A 15,415-nucleotide genomic window follows, 5' to 3' on the forward strand; every position below is an offset into this window, starting at 1 on the left:
TTTGCTATTTTTTTCCACCTTCAATCTGTTTTACCAGAAGGACTGGGGAAACTGTGCAGGTAACTAAGCTAATCCAGGTTTATRTTCTCATTTCATACCGTTAGTGTCCCTGAAAGTTTTAGGTTTAACATCTCTCCAAAACTTCTGTAATTCTCTTATCTTCTCATGTTACTGCATCTTGCCACCTCCTCATGTTAGTAGTAGCTCAATGCTATCCTTAAACAAAATTATTGGTGGCCAGYGACAGGACAAGGGGCAATGGGTATAAGCTGAAACCCAGGCAGTTYCATCTCCATGTGAGGAAGAACTTCTTCACTGTGAGGGTGGCAGAGGCCTGGCACAGGGAGGCTGTGGAGTCTTCTTCTCTGGAGGTCTTCAAACCCACCTGGATGCCGCCCTGTGCCACATGCTGTAGGTGTCCCTGCTTGAGCAGGAGGGTTGAACTGGAAGATCTCTAGAGGTCCCTTCCAACTTGGCCTCTATCATGGAGTAATTCATGTATGTTGCAAATTCCTGCAGATGACTAGAAGAGTAGGTGCTGTTAGCCACGAATGAAAATCAGTATGCAGTTGAAGTTCCTTAAAAACACACATGAAAGACATGCGCCTTAACTGCCTTATATCCTAGTTGCTACCACAAACTCTAAGCTCTAAGCTTAGAGCTCTAAGCAAGCTTCCTACACAAGAAAAGATGCTTGCTGCTTTTGTAGCCTTTGAAGAGTAGTTTCCTCCCAGCTCTTAAAAGGTTTCACATTCAGACTGACTTTTTCATTTAAGTCTAAATGTTTTTGACAGTTGTGTGTAATAATGCCCTCATGGGCCTACTCAAGCTTTATATGTTCACAATAATTCATCAATTATATCAAATAACTTTCTGAAATAAATAGGTTTTTGTGATACAGAAAGCTAGTAATATTTTCCACCAAATATTTTCAGCATAGAAATGTGCTGAATCTTGTGTGTGTGTGTGTCCTAGCAGCTGCCATGGAAAAAATGAATTAATTATATTGCAAAGATCCCTTTTTGCTTCAAAACTGCTATAGATACATCACTTTTATGCTGGTTTTGATCTTTAAAACATTCTGCAAATATTAATAAACTACATAGAAGCATACACCCTCCCCCCCCCCGGGATACAAGAAATATATTTAACTGGCCAACCCAGCTTTAGTACTTTTAGAAATTCATCTAATTTAATTTCAATTTGGATTGCCATAAATTACCAAGAGCTTTATATAAGATTTTTTTTCTCACTTGGACCCTTCATGCCTTTAGCGTGCTGACAACTAGCTGTATTTTCTGAATTCTGTATTCTTTCTTCCTGTATTTTCTGGTGGATGTTGCAGCCGCCACTGGGAAATTTGTTGCAGAATTGACACTGAAGTATGTTGAATGCTATATAAATACCCCCACACAGAATAATAGATTAAACTATTCCTGCTTTGTGTTGCCACCTTCCAAAGAAGCCACCTCCAGAAGCTTTTGACTGTGTCTGTACAATAGCTCCAAGTGATTCATTGTGTGTCAGTGTTCATGGGAATGACCTATCAGACCTGGTGTTACTAGAAGCTAGTAAGACTATATGAAAACAAGCCAGGCCAATTATAAACCAGTCAGTGAACAGTTTTACATCCGTTCACACTCTGAGTTGATTTCCCCTCAGCTTTGCTTACTTTTCATGGTTGAGTAATACTTTCCATTCTGCAGTTATCTTTTTGTGCAATGGAAAATAGCTTGGTAAACATTCATTGTCTAGCTTAGGACTACAACACAGCAATATCCTCAGCTTCTCTGTAAATGGAAGAGCATAAGCTTAAGGAACAAAATGCCATTATATGGTAAATTAAGGTTGCTGTATATACAACTGTACATATGGCCTATAGAGAAGAGCACAAACACACACTACCATGTCAAATCAGACWAAGTTTGTAAATTCTTCTCACCCTATAGAGAAGCAGAGTCCCAGTTCCCTTGTTGACTGTGCCATTTTATATACAGTAGTAATCTTACGTTTCAAGAGATAATGAGAGATTTCCATGGCTGAAACAAAAATGGGAAAGGTGCAGTGTGAGCAAAGTCAACCCTGAGTTTGGTTGAGTTCTAAAAATGATGGAATAATCAACTGTATTCACATGCARGTCACGAAACTCCGGCACATCATGGTTCAAGTCATTTATCATGCTTTCATGTGTTAGTATTTCATAAAGTTAGTGTTTTAAAGTTGCCAAAAGTTACATACTTTATTGGAGGGAGGTGCATTTGGGGAGGTAATAAACACTGCCCTTCCAAAAGGAAGTTTGGAGGTGGGGGGAAGATGGCAGGAGGGGAGGCAAAGCTAGATTCCCAGCCTCCCCGCCCCCCAAAAGATGTGCATTTGTCTTGTAAGCTGTTAGAACCTAGGGGTTATGAAGCTAAGAAAATGCTATTATCTGTAGTATTTCCTAGAGAAGAAATCTATTGCTTTTTTTTCCTTGTTGTCATAAATATACGTCCATCCATATGTGTGCCCTTTTTTTTCATGCGTGTGCCTTGAAAATTGGGGATGGAGGGGGAAACCTTCCATCTCTCCAGGTCTCGCTATTGAATTTGGTTCAAGTGTTTAATACTTTTTTTGTCCTTCTTTCAGTAAGACATTTGCTTTCTTTTAAATAATTCCAGATCTTTTGGTGAGTTACATATATGCAAACAACTGAATACAAGGACTTGTGTCATAAAACTTACGATGAATAAGATTCTCCTGGTAGCATATGTTCTGCAAGATTGATCACATGTTTSCACCGACAGAGCCCTGGCACAGGCTGTCCAGGCAGGCTGTGGAGTCTCCTTCTCTGGAGGTCTCCAGACCCGCCTGGATGTCACCTTGTGCCCGTGYTCTGGGTGTCCCTGCTGGAGCAGGGGGTTGGRCKAGATGATCTGTAGAGGTCCCTTCCAACCTTAACCATTCTGGGACTGTGAGTTGCAGTMGGTTGTTGGTGAGGGGAAGGAATGACTCAGCAAGAAACAGTGTATTCTAATTGGGAACATTTGTACTGTGGTTATCAGTATGTCCGGAGTCTCCAACTATTGGTTTCCAKTTTTTTTTTTTTCAGCTGGGGAATTAGCTCAAATGGTAGAGCGCTCGCTTAGCATGCGAGAGGTAGCGGGATCGATGCCCGCATTCTCCACTCAATATTTTAACCAATTTCATTGYGAACAACATTTAAACATTCATTAATTCATTGTGAGTTAAAAAGCAGCACTTACAAGTTTTACTTTTAAATAAACTTAATTTTCTTTACTATTAATGTCGTACACAAGCCAAAAGGATATAAAAGTCTGTAGACATTGATATGTAAAAAAAAAAAACCACACACTGCCTTCAGTATTTAATTTTATCCTTTCAGAATTATATGTAGCTTTGCATACAGGGAGGTAAATGGAATCCTGMACGGAAATAATAAAGCTTATTGATCTTTTAGTAGCAACAATAAATGATACATATGAATATAAGAGAAAAATAAATATGAAAAATTTTTAACRTGAAATTTTTAGCTTATTTCATGATTTAAGTGTATATTATTGTTAATTTGCATTGTAAATAGAACAAACCTTGTATTTCTGCAGTGAGGAATATTTTTTTTTGGTTGGTTTGGTGAGGAATATTTATTTGATTGTGTAGTACTTTATTAGAAGCAACAGGCCTAACTATTATACAACTGTGCTACTGCTGGTAGTAAGTTATGTCATCTGTGAAACATTCTGGAAATTTTTCCCTATAAACCTGAATTTCCATTTCTAAGTCTTTGTAAGTTATTTTCTCTTCAAAACTGAATAAGATAGTAATAAAATATCACTTATTTAACTGTTTGTACTTGCATCTTGGCCGTATGAGCCACAGGGCAAAGCTTAATGTTTATAAATATCGGGCYCTTGTTTGCCTGAAAAAAAACCTTGAAGAGAAATCATTCACAAATTGTGTAATAATTCATACACTGATTCTGTACAAACAGGCTTTTGGGACTATGCATATTAAAGCAAATGAAAATCAGGAAGCAAAAATTGTGAATTAGGTTTAAAGCTAAGAARAGAGAGGATACTTTGCTGCATGATTGAATGGGTGGCACTTGTGAGAAAATTAATGAGTTTTGAAATCTGTGTATGATATGAGAAGACAAGAGTTGCCTCTGGAGTGGTGTGAAGGAAATTGAATTTGCTTATTTCCCTTGTTGTCTCCAAGTACTAAAAAGAGAAGAGGTATTGAAATATGAAGGCTGATAGATAATTGCAGGCAAAATGAAACCTGCTAGAGAAGGTTACTGCCTTCAGGAGTCCCAAGTGTGTTCGTGTAATGATTAAAATAACCATTTGCTTGGAAGAAGATTCTGCAGCGGGTTTTTGAGGGGAGGCAGGAGGAGGGAGGAGATTAGTTAATAACCAACACATTCTGTCCTTCAAAAAAGGATTAGTAGTGCTGTTTTTTCTCTGCTAATCAGATGCAAACTGTGTATTGATTAAATGAATGACTTCAGGGGGGACACTGTAAAGGTTCAATCTGCAATCACTTTTAGGACTGACTAACAGTAAGTGCTCTAGACTGAGCTGCCTGTTACATTTATGCACAACTTTCTACAATAGAGCTCTGGTATTTGTTAGACCTTCTAAGTAGTAATAATCAACATTAATGAATAATAGCTTTAGGAGCTTTTTTTTTTTTTGTCATCCCATGTAAAGTTTTGTGTCTTTAGTTAGTGTGATGTGAAGAATTTATGGGTTCATGTTCATTTTCTGGAAAGTGACTGTGTTTGTAGTAAATCTGTTTTAAGGTAATGTTACTGTGTGTGTCTGTTTTTGTTAGTCCCGAAAGGGGAATAGCTATTCCTTATCTGTCTTCTCTCTAAGGTTGGAGACTTTGTGGCAATGTTGGCAAATCTCCAGGGAGCGGAAGGGTGTTTGGGGACCATTATCCTGGCAACTCCTGGACAGTGTTTATCAGCAGGAGGACTGTGAGCTCAAAAAATCTTTTTTTTAAATATTATTTCACAATGTAGTTGTGATATGCTCACTTTCCTGGCTAAGTTAGCTACTTTTTTAGTGATGCTATGTAGTATTTAACAGTGCAGCTTATAAAAGATTTTTGTAGTAATGAGTCCCTTAACCCTGAATATTTTGATGCAAATATAAGCAGAACTTGTATTTCAAGGCAGAATTATTTTTATTGAAGGAAAATGTGAGAGATGAAATATTGACATATATAAGCACCCAATAGTTTGGAGAAAAGGAACATTTTGTGCTGCCTTTGAATCTGTTCACCTTATCAGTAACTGGATGTGTTTTATTTCACCATCAAACATTGCAGGGAACAACACTGTTATCCCAGGAAGTTTTGTTTCCCTCTTATAATGTTCAATTGTACCATTAAGAGTACTGTGATACAAAGCACTTCAATTCTGCCAGCAATGTTAGGCCTTTTGTCCCTTTTAGCCACTGTTTTACCTTTATTTGCAGTGGTTGCAGTCAATATTAGAATAATTTGTTGTTCGTAACCCTAAGATGGATCCTATACCTTGGTGTAAATGAAAGTGGAATCTTCTCTCTGCTTTCAGAAACTCACTGAGTACAAGTGAGCTTGGGCTGCTAAACTGCTGCTGTGTTTGTATTGTGTCTTCAGCAAAACACACCCACATTTTTCAGAGACTTCTTAACATAAGATGACCTAAAATAACGAATCTTTCTGGAGAAGAGAGGAGCGAGAGAGAAGAGGGAAAAAAAAAAAAGTGATCTCGGTACACAGGATGGTCGTAGCTCTGCCTTTGATCTCAGACTTGTTCAGTGTCTAGTTTTACTGCAAATAGAGATTGGCTGGTGAAATGTAGCTTGCTAGGAGCTCCTCTTAGCTTCATTCAAATTGCTGCAGTAAATAAACTTCCTTAAACCAGGAAGATTTGTGCAATAATCTTCAGTCTCCCTTTTGCCCTTCTGGATCGTAAAGAGCAGGAAACGTGTGTTGCTTTTTTTGTCCCGCACCACAGTATTTTCTAGAGTGGAGGAGAATAACCTGTAAATGTTATGGTATCTTGTCCAGCGTCCTTAGTGTTGCCCCCAAATGAATACAGTAACAGGCTGTGCAGGAGATTTCTTGTAATAACAGTGATAATGGAGAGCTGCAGGGCTCGCGGCGCGTTCCCGCCCTCCCGGGCGGCCCCCTCGCGTTCCCGCCCTGCCGAGCCGCCCCGCGCCGCTGCCCTGGGGAAGTGACGCGGGGCGCCAGGCGGAAGTGACGTGTATCGCGTGCAGGCCCGCACCAGTGAGGGGGGGGTTTGGACAAGATGGCTGGATCCACAGGTCTGTGAGGGGGCTCTTGGGCCTGGGGTGGGGGCGAGAAAGCGGGTGCTGGGGCTGCGCTTTGGGCCACCCTTGCAGGGGCTGGGGAGGGATCCTTTTGGGAGAAGGGAGTGAGCACTCTGGGATGGGAAGRTGCCAGAGGAGGGAGGAGGTGTCATTTGAGGGGGAAAAGGGGATCTGTAGGGGTGCTGGGTCAGGCTGTGCTCCATTCACGRTCACCCCACACCTGTAGGACAGTGRCAGCCCCATTAGGGCTTGGCCCAGGAGGTGAATGGTGCGAGAAATGGCTGTCTCCAGGTTCTATAATTAATGCAGTGGGGTGGGGAAAATTGGATCAATTGAGAGCAGGAATGGATAGCTGTGTGTGCATGTAGGGAGTTGGGCATGTCACTACCCTGATGAAAATGCTAGAGAAATTATCTTTTTTCCTAGTGTCATATCTAGTGAATCTAAGGGTTGAAATGCAATAGCACCTAAAAGAAAGAATGGTCCTACCTCTCCCCTTACTTTCCCCCCTGCATGAAGGGTATCAGGCCTATATGGTGTTGTGTAGGAAAGGTACTAGGGTTTGGTGCTGACTGCAGCATTTCAGGAAACAGTAGAGTAGGGCAGGAGAGAAAGGACAGCAGCTTGCTGTCTGTCAGTGGGTGGTCTCTGGAGCTAAAGGGCCTATATTCTGAGACTATAGCAGAGTAAAGAGCTGCAGGTTGTAACTTGGGAGCAGGGGAGAATGCTGTATCAGTAACCCGTATAACGTGTGTTGAGCAATTGCATGGCAGAGTATTGTGGAGGGTGATGGTAGAGACAAAAATACTGATTTAAGTACTTAAAGCGGAAGTTTTAGTAGTACAGGCCTACTGTCTCAGTTTCAATTTAGGAGAGGTTTGGAAAATAAGTTCCTTGTCAGTGCAAAAGTTGAAGATTTGGGGCCTATTTTGTCCCATTTTTTTGTCCACTGTGATTGCTTAATGAGAAATGGGATTGACAGATCTCAAGGAGGAGCAMTGAACTGATCTCAGCATTAATCCCTGGATGAATGTTGGTCAAATTTATTTGTTTCTATGCCCAATCTGCTGCCAATCCACTGAGTCACTGAAGGATAGAGACTATTAAAAAAAAAAAAAAAAGAGGAAGGGAATAAATTTTGGTGTATTGAAATTGATCTTGTTGCCTTACTGTGGATGCTGTGAGAAGGAGATGTTGGGCAGATTGTTTTGAGGAGGAAAGTCCGTTCCACTTGGCAGTGACTTTGGAGAAGTGGGGTTGATAGAGTGCAATCTGGAGGGCTTACAGCAAAGCTTGAAGTGGTGAGAAAGAGGAGTCGAAAAAAGGTGCATTACTGCCCATGCTAAGCTGAGTTGGAATGGTTTTATTCAAGAACCTTGCCTGTGGGTTCTATTTTGTTAATGTCTATTGAAATATCTTTGTTTTTGAGTTTTTTTTTTTAAAAGGCTTATTATACAGCAACTTCAACAGACTTCTACTTATGCTCTGGCCTTGGGTTTCCTGTAACACAGAGGAAGTTGTTCAACATCAGTGAATTCACTRTATTTTAGATTATTTTAGATACTAGTCACTAGCAATTCATATATCATAAAGCTCTTGTCTTTCTACAGAATATTTAGCTCTATAAGTTGAAATATTGTTTTGACTGAACTCAGAGGTTCAGTCCTTGCAAGGATTCTTTGCAGTCTGACATGGGATATTTGGAAGCTTCTGTATACGCGTATTCAGCACAATAATTTTTGATGACAGGTATGCAGAATTATATTTATATCTACCTGGACAGCCTAACATGCTAATTGCTACATGTGTGTGCTGTTACAGATTTTAAATGATTTTAGTAAATTTCCTTCATTATAAAACAAACAATAGTAATGACCACAAGACTTGGAAAATTTAGTCAGGGCATCCAAAGCCTGACTAAATATCTACTTATTTCCATGGGGAAAACACTGGTGGTTCTTCATTGGTATATGCTTCAGTTTTGGGGTGTTTTGTGAAGGGGATTGTTTTTTCCCTGTAGCAGACACAAGTTCAGATTTTTTTTTTTAAGATCTCATCTGGAAGCACTTATTCTTCCTATCAAAAAAATATGCTTTACTTGTCTATGGAAAGGGAAGGGAATCGTTTGCTATTGAAATAAAGTTTTAACTCTAGCTAGTTCAGTGAATTTGATGCATTTTTTCTATATAGTTCAACTTAATCCTTATTTTAGGGAGTGAGGGCGAGGGGCAAAAAACGTTTTAGTTGCATAAAGTCCAGGAATGGAAATCTATCTCTAATGAAATAAACAGCAGAAGTTTTATTAAAGTTAATTGTCCTAGTTTTATGTCACATATTTCTTTGTGAAAATGATTTATTTTTTGAACTGGCACTTAAAAAAAGCATAGAAGAACAAATAATTTGTTTGTCAATAATTGCCTTTTCATGCATTCTAAAGGAACTGCATATGTCAGTATTATATTGTTGTAGATTAAGTATCAGACAAACTTCTAACATCACCTGTATTGGGTAGTTTCATATGTAGGCATTGCAGCATCTTGAAATTGATTTTTTTAAGATGTAATTCAGTTCATCCTTCAACATTAYAACTCCTTCTACTTGCATCTACACTTGTGTTATTTGTGTAGATAGTCTTGGAAGTTTTTCAGAAAACTTCCTTTTGCTTTTCCTCCTTTTGGGAAACGGTCAGTTTCTTTAGGAAGTGAGTGGCAATTGTTGAAGTGCAGTCTACCAATTTCAGGGTGGTTTGCTGGATCCTCATTTTATTGATCTCTGAAAATACAGTATAGAAGATTTTAAGTATTTTCAAGTTAGAGGAAATTTACTAAAGCATGCTACTTAAAATGTAACTTGAGAAAGTAATTAACAGCATTTGAAGGAGTTAATATTTGTATTTCTAAAATTTTGTTTTTACTTAAAATTACCTTTTATGTGCTAGATATGTATCTAAGAATGTGAATGTATTCTTAAAGCAGTGATCATGTCACTAAGTTGTAACTTCTGTTTGAAAATCTTARATTTAAGTTTGCAGCATCTAGTAGTGTGCTCTTAACTATGGGCTGTGGGAGGTTGTCTTCTTCCACGAAGGATTTAAGTAGATGGGGGAGAGAAAGGAGAACTTACTTTTATTTCTGTTTTACTTCTAGCTTGTAATTGCAAGCAAACTTTTGTGCAAGTGCACTAAATGTCTTTGGAGGACTGCTGCTAGATCCTGAACAAATACTATTTCTGTAAAAATCCAAACATAGTCAATTTTTCCTCAAAGATTGGGCTACTTGGCATGACTTGCCTTGCCCATGTAAAAATAACTTTTCCATTGAATTTTCAATATGGCCATTGTTTTGAACAGAATTGCTGTAATGCTTTTTACTTTGTTTTTAAAGATTTAGTGGTGGTGGAAGCAATTYGAAGAAGTGTGTGGGACAAAACATCAGCTGTGAAGAGGCTGATATTAAAAATGGAGGACAGAAAATGATCTTGAGGGCATTTAGTCAAATTCCCTGAGGTATTAAGAGACCTGAGTGTATCTTTTGTGATGAGTTGTTTTTGTTTGATTCTTCTTTAAAACCTCCACTGAAGATGATTCTGTAATGTGAGGTAGGACKTCGTAATTACTTTCCATTAAATCGTTTGTATGTCTTCTCGATTCCTGATTTTCATCTGTTATCTATTTAGTGCACATAGAGATTGATGGGTCACCATTCACTGTTTGGAGTTTTTTCATTGGCGTTTATTTATAAGTAGGTTGTAGGAGTAGTGCTTTAAGGAATATTTTTTTTTTTTTCTGTATTGAAAACCATAGGATTTAAGTTTTGCATCTAGAACCGTGAGTGTTCAACTTATCATGGTTTTTACCTGATCTATTGGATCTTTGCTTTTCTTGATGACTATTCCTTTGTTCTATACCTCATAAGGTAATTTTTATCTTCTGTGATGGATTTACTCTTCCCTTGTATTTTTGACTTGTGCTTCCATTATGTTATTAATCTCTTGTYCTGAATCTATCCAAGAAGTCAGTAAAAAAGATGTTTAGAATTTTATGGTCTTTTCARACGGTGTTCTGTGTATTTATAATTTTAACTCTGTGAGCAGAGATTTCGTCAAACTGCAAGTAATTAGTGAAAAGCAAAAGTAGTAAAATAATATATTCTGTGAGAGTCCAATCTGTGTGGGGCATTTTTCTGTCCTGTGCACAAGGAATTGCAACTGAGATTGTTATGKCTGGATAAAAAATGCTTGACAACCCACAAATAATTCAGACGTGCATCAGCTGGGCTGAAAATGATTTTACTCCCAAATCGTTTATATATAAACCTTCAGCTCTTTCCCACTCTGTAGAGTATAGGGGAAAGGTACTATATTTCTCCTTGGARCTTTTCCCTTACCATTCAGTTGTCTCATGTTATTGAGACAAAATACTGTTCAAGACAGAACATTAAAAAAAGTAATGCTGGCTTTTCAGTGTTCATCATGTAAATCTAAACACAAATGAGAAGGCTCCTTGTATGTGAGAATTATATTCCGAAATCTCATAAGTTAGTCAGTGGAAACTGAGCTACCTACACACTTTATTACTTGTGGTRTTTTACCATATGTAAGATTTTTCCTAAGGTAGTGTAAATACTTTGTGTGAAAAGTGTATCACTTAAATATTTTTAATCAGGATGAAGTTCTGTAGTAACTGAAGTTGGATAAAGTAGTAGATCAAGTTCAAATACTAGAGTCACCAAAAGTTACTCAGGTTTTGTATTCTTGCTCTATCAATCTGTGGCAGCCTCAAAGTACTGCTATTTTGATTACTTAATATCATCTTCTTGTCTCTTCAAAAGCTAATCTGAAGCAGATTGATTTCAGTATGCTACCCTGCCTTCTGCCTAAAAGAATGTTTTTCTTTAATATCTTCCAAATGACAAAAACAATGAAGTGTAATTTGAACAGTGTTGAACAGAATCAATATATTAATACAAAAACTTACAGATGTAAAGCTGTCAGACTGGTTCTGAATAACACGTGCTTGTTTTACAGCCTTTTGAATGTGTGATAATTCTCAAGTAATATAAATTGTGACTAAATTCTGCTTAGCGTTTTGCAACAAATGGTACCTTCAACAGCAACATAAAACTTCAGAATGTTAATCCTTTGTGCCATTGGAAGCTTTGGTTGAATTAAATATTAATGATGCTGATAAAATGAAATGCAACATCTAGTAAAATTAGACTCATTGTCCCCTTAAGTTCCTTTGGACATTTACACTGTACCATTATAAAAATACCCTTCATTGCATTTGTAGCTATCCATAAGCAGTAAGCTAAATGCATTTGAAATGCACTTGATTATTACRTGTACATTTTCTCCTTTTTCCAGGTTACCAATATAGTGTTAATAACTAGTTTTTATCTACATTGATTAGAACTTTTTCAAGGAAAAATATCTAAGTTTTTTTTTTCTTCTCACTGAAGTAAGATCTATCATCACATAAATTTTAAATAATTTAAATCTTTGAGATGCTGGAAATGGAAGGAATATCTATCACAAATGGTACTGGAAAACAGTCTGGTAATAAGTCTTGTTACTGTGAATACATTGATGAATGCTACATACTTGCTGATTAATCCTTCCAGTTATACACCTGAGTATATGCTTCAAGTTGTGTGAAACTGCAACAATAACCCCAGATCAAAGTATTTGTTTTTCATAGATAAGGTTTTGATGTTTTGAACTGTTAGTGGGTGCTGAGTCATGTTGGAAAGAGCCTTTATGCAAGCCTAACTGTTTGCTAATCAATGATTTGTAACTCCTTTAGGCAGCTTTACAGCTTTGCTAAACTAAATCCTTGTTATCTGGGTCACAGATTCTATTTCTCCTCGCTAAAGTAGACCCTGTGAAAGTCATTTCATGATAAGAAATTTTGGCCTCTGCTGTATTTCTCTTATGTCCTTTTATATGAAAGAAAAATTTGAATGTATTCTTGCATTAAAAAGGATAGTCAGCTTGAAGTATGTGTTTTAAAATTCTTTTTCTTTCTTCTTAAAATTCTTCTGACTGCACAGTCTCAGATTTAAAAACAATCTTGCAAAAAATTGGGCAGGTACTGAGCAGTTAATCTTGCTTCTAAAGACATGATTAAATATTGTTTCTTTGAAGTCACTGGTATCTTTGTAAAACTAATTTTGCTTTCCTAGTTTCTTGCCCTTCATTGTTTTGTAAAAAATCTGAATCGTAATAAAAATCTTGATTTTAATAAGCAGCATTAGAATGTGTCATTCTTCTTAATCTAGCACTCCCATAGTAAAAATTAAGAAAATCAGTTGCATCTTTTAGTTGCATCTTTTAGTATGTAATCTATGTATAATTCACTAGAAAATGCATCTGGAGTTAACTTATGAAATGTAGTCAGCCTTTGTATCRCCCTTCACCCACGCATATTTGGATGTCCATGAGGAACCATTTAGTGACTCGGATGTTGGCTTGCTGAATGCCTTTCCTTATAGTTGGCCACAGCTGGACATGCTGTGTCTGACCTGTGTGCGTTAGCAGCTGTCTTTTCTTTTGTAGTAGAAAATGGATATATACTTTAAACTGCTGGTGCAAACTTGTAAATTAAATATGAACTATATTACATGTGAACAGATATCCCATATTCACTCTCAGATAACTATTGGCAGCCTTGTTTTCCTCTGTGTCACTCACCTTTCTGAAAAAGGTGAGTAAGGAGAAAGGAGTGGCTGTGGGGAACAGGGAAGGATCTTGAGTGGAGTATGGAGCAGTGTGGTCAGTGTGAAAACTGAAGAGGTGCAGTGTTTTCCTGGAGGCTGATGGTTGCCGTAAGGGAGGGTTCTATTTATAAGGCTGCCTTGAGTAATCTGATGAAAACTTTCCCTGTGCAGATTTGGTAGAACACAAAAGCTAACAGGAACTGGTAGCTCCCTGCTGTCTAGTTACCTAAGAGGCAGGATAGGAGAAAAGATGGAGAGGCTTTTTAGGTGAAAGTACCTTGATAATGGATCTATTTATTTTTTCCTAGTGGTTCACTTCCAAACATAATGAATAAAATCTTGAAATTGCACAAATCTTTTATTTTGAAATTTCACATTTGAGATGTTCACTTTGCTGGAGAAGTCAAGTTCACGACCTCATTCTTACTGTGAAAGCAACAGAAATGGGAACAGRTAGAATAAGTGGATATTGCTTTTGTGGTCCTAAAAGACTGAGATCCATTATTTCACTGTTGAGATTTGTGGTCAGAGTTGATTTTAAGTTGTGTTTATAAATCAGCTGTCAGTTTATGAAAGTTCAAACTACTAATGCCCAGAGCTTTAGAGCTGCATTTCTTCCCTTTTTGTCTTCAAACTAACTAAGACTTAATATAGTTCTACTTAGCATTTTTCAGTTTTATATTACCACTGCTGGCACTTATATCTTAATATTTTAAACATGTATAATAAAGAGAGATTAAGGGAGAAAGTCTGCTTCTGCACATCTGTCTTCTGTTTGTAATGAAATGATTTCTTGAGGGTAGAAACCCCAAACACTCTTGTTAAATAGAAGGAGGGGAGGGAASGGGGCAGTGGGGGACAAAAAGCACAGGAACCTCTCAAAGCCCTTTACCCCTTCACCCAAAAGATCACAGRATGGTTGGGTTTGGAAGGGGCCTCTAGAGATCATCTAGTYCAACCCCCCTGCTTGAGCAGAGACATGTAGACCATGTTGCACAGGGTGGCAGCCAGCCGTGTTTGGAAGACCCCCAGAGAAGGAGACTTCACAGCCTCCTTGGCAGCCTGTTCCAGGCCTCTGTCACCCTCACAGTGAAGAAGTTCTTCATATGGGGATGGAACTGCCTGGGTTTCAACTTGTACCTGCTGCCCCTTGTCCTGTCACTGGCCACCACCGAGAAGAGCTTGGCCCCTTCCTCCCTACATTTTCCCCTCAGGTACTTATACATATTGATSAGATCCCCTCTGAACCTTCTCTTCTCAAAAAATGTGTTCTGTGTTGCCATAAAAAATTGACAAGTTTGAGACCTCAACTGTGTGAACTTTGAGGGGGAAAAAATAGATTTCTAATTAGCTTTTTTAATTAACTATATACAGGATGTTTATGACTGCGATTAGACCCAAATATGAAGGAAACTCCTGTGGAAGTTTCTCTGTGTGGTCCAGTTGTCRATACCAACAAAGCTAAAATTTCATTTATGTGAGATATAATGCAAATATCACTAATGTTCTGAAAAGAACTAACAGTTTAGATAGTTTTAACCAAATGGTAGGTTTTAAGATTAGGCTCTATAATTTTAACAGAGCTGTGACTGTTTGCAGGGAAGCATTTCTCAGCAGACGAAAAGTGGGGGGGGGGAAAGGAAGGGGGCAAGGTTTAAGGCCGTACCTTAGCTGTTTTTCAAAAAACAAAGTAACTTCAGTACCATTCTTAGAGTTACGCTTAYTCCTCTTCTGACTTAAATTTTCAGATTAGTTTTAAATTCTAAATAAAAAGGAAAAAAAGTTAACCAAATTAGAGTTTCTACATAGATATGTAATACATTGTCATTTTATATATAATTTAATTTATATATGTGTTTTTATRTATACATACACACATATATGTAATTTTATATACACACATTCACAATTCCTGTGAAGCCCAAGAGATGATACTCCTCAGCTCTTTTGAATGCAGGTGACTTTTATAATCAATGCTTAGAAGGTGGAAGTTTCCTGACAATTTAGTATTGTAGTAAAACAGACTCTGAATTATGAAAAACATTAAGCACATTCAATACAAGGCCAGTTGCTCTCTACTTCCTCTTTAAGAGGCATCTGCTTACTTTTAATTGTGCAAATTTATAAGCTGATAATCACTTTTCTTGTCAAAGCCTGAATTTCAAGAGTGTTTTTTCTTATGAGTAGTTTTAGATGCAAGTGGATTTCTATCTTCTTGTCTCATACTCATTTTTTTCCTTAAGTGTGAATGTTTGTTGAAGCTTTCCACAGTTAAGGATATTTGGCTTCATCTTTGAGTCTGCAGGTGGAAACCGCTGTTGCTTACAGCTTTTCCAGTTGCAAACAGGAATGACAAGACACTGGTCAATTAAT

General features: G+C 37.7%; 1 protein-coding gene and 1 non-coding gene across 3 annotated transcripts in view; both read left to right on the forward strand.

The window, feature by feature from the left end:
- UBE2V2 (ubiquitin conjugating enzyme E2 V2) overlaps positions 1–15,415 on the forward strand; it is a 34,265-nt gene that overhangs the window by 588 nt on the left and 18,262 nt on the right. The window contains exon 1 of one of the 2 annotated variants that reach the window (XM_026039506.1): positions 6,218–6,320. The exons of the other annotated variant lie outside the window; for it this stretch is intronic. Within the exon in view, the coding sequence (XP_025895291.1) occupies positions 6,305–6,320 (16 nt within the window). The 5' untranslated portion in view covers positions 6,218–6,304. Of the gene's footprint in view, positions 1–6,217; positions 6,321–15,415 lie in introns of those variants that run through there. 2 annotated transcript variants of the gene reach the window in all.
- TRNAA-AGC lies at positions 3,091–3,163 on the forward strand. The gene has a single exon. It is a non-coding gene; the product is annotated as a tRNA-Ala (tRNA).

This window comes from Nothoprocta perdicaria, unplaced genomic scaffold, assembly GCF_003342845.1.
Source record: "Nothoprocta perdicaria isolate Ctin4 unplaced genomic scaffold, notPer1 scaffold_231, whole genome shotgun sequence".
In the NCBI taxonomy this organism is placed as follows: Eukaryota; Metazoa; Chordata; class Aves; order Tinamiformes; family Tinamidae; genus Nothoprocta; species Nothoprocta perdicaria.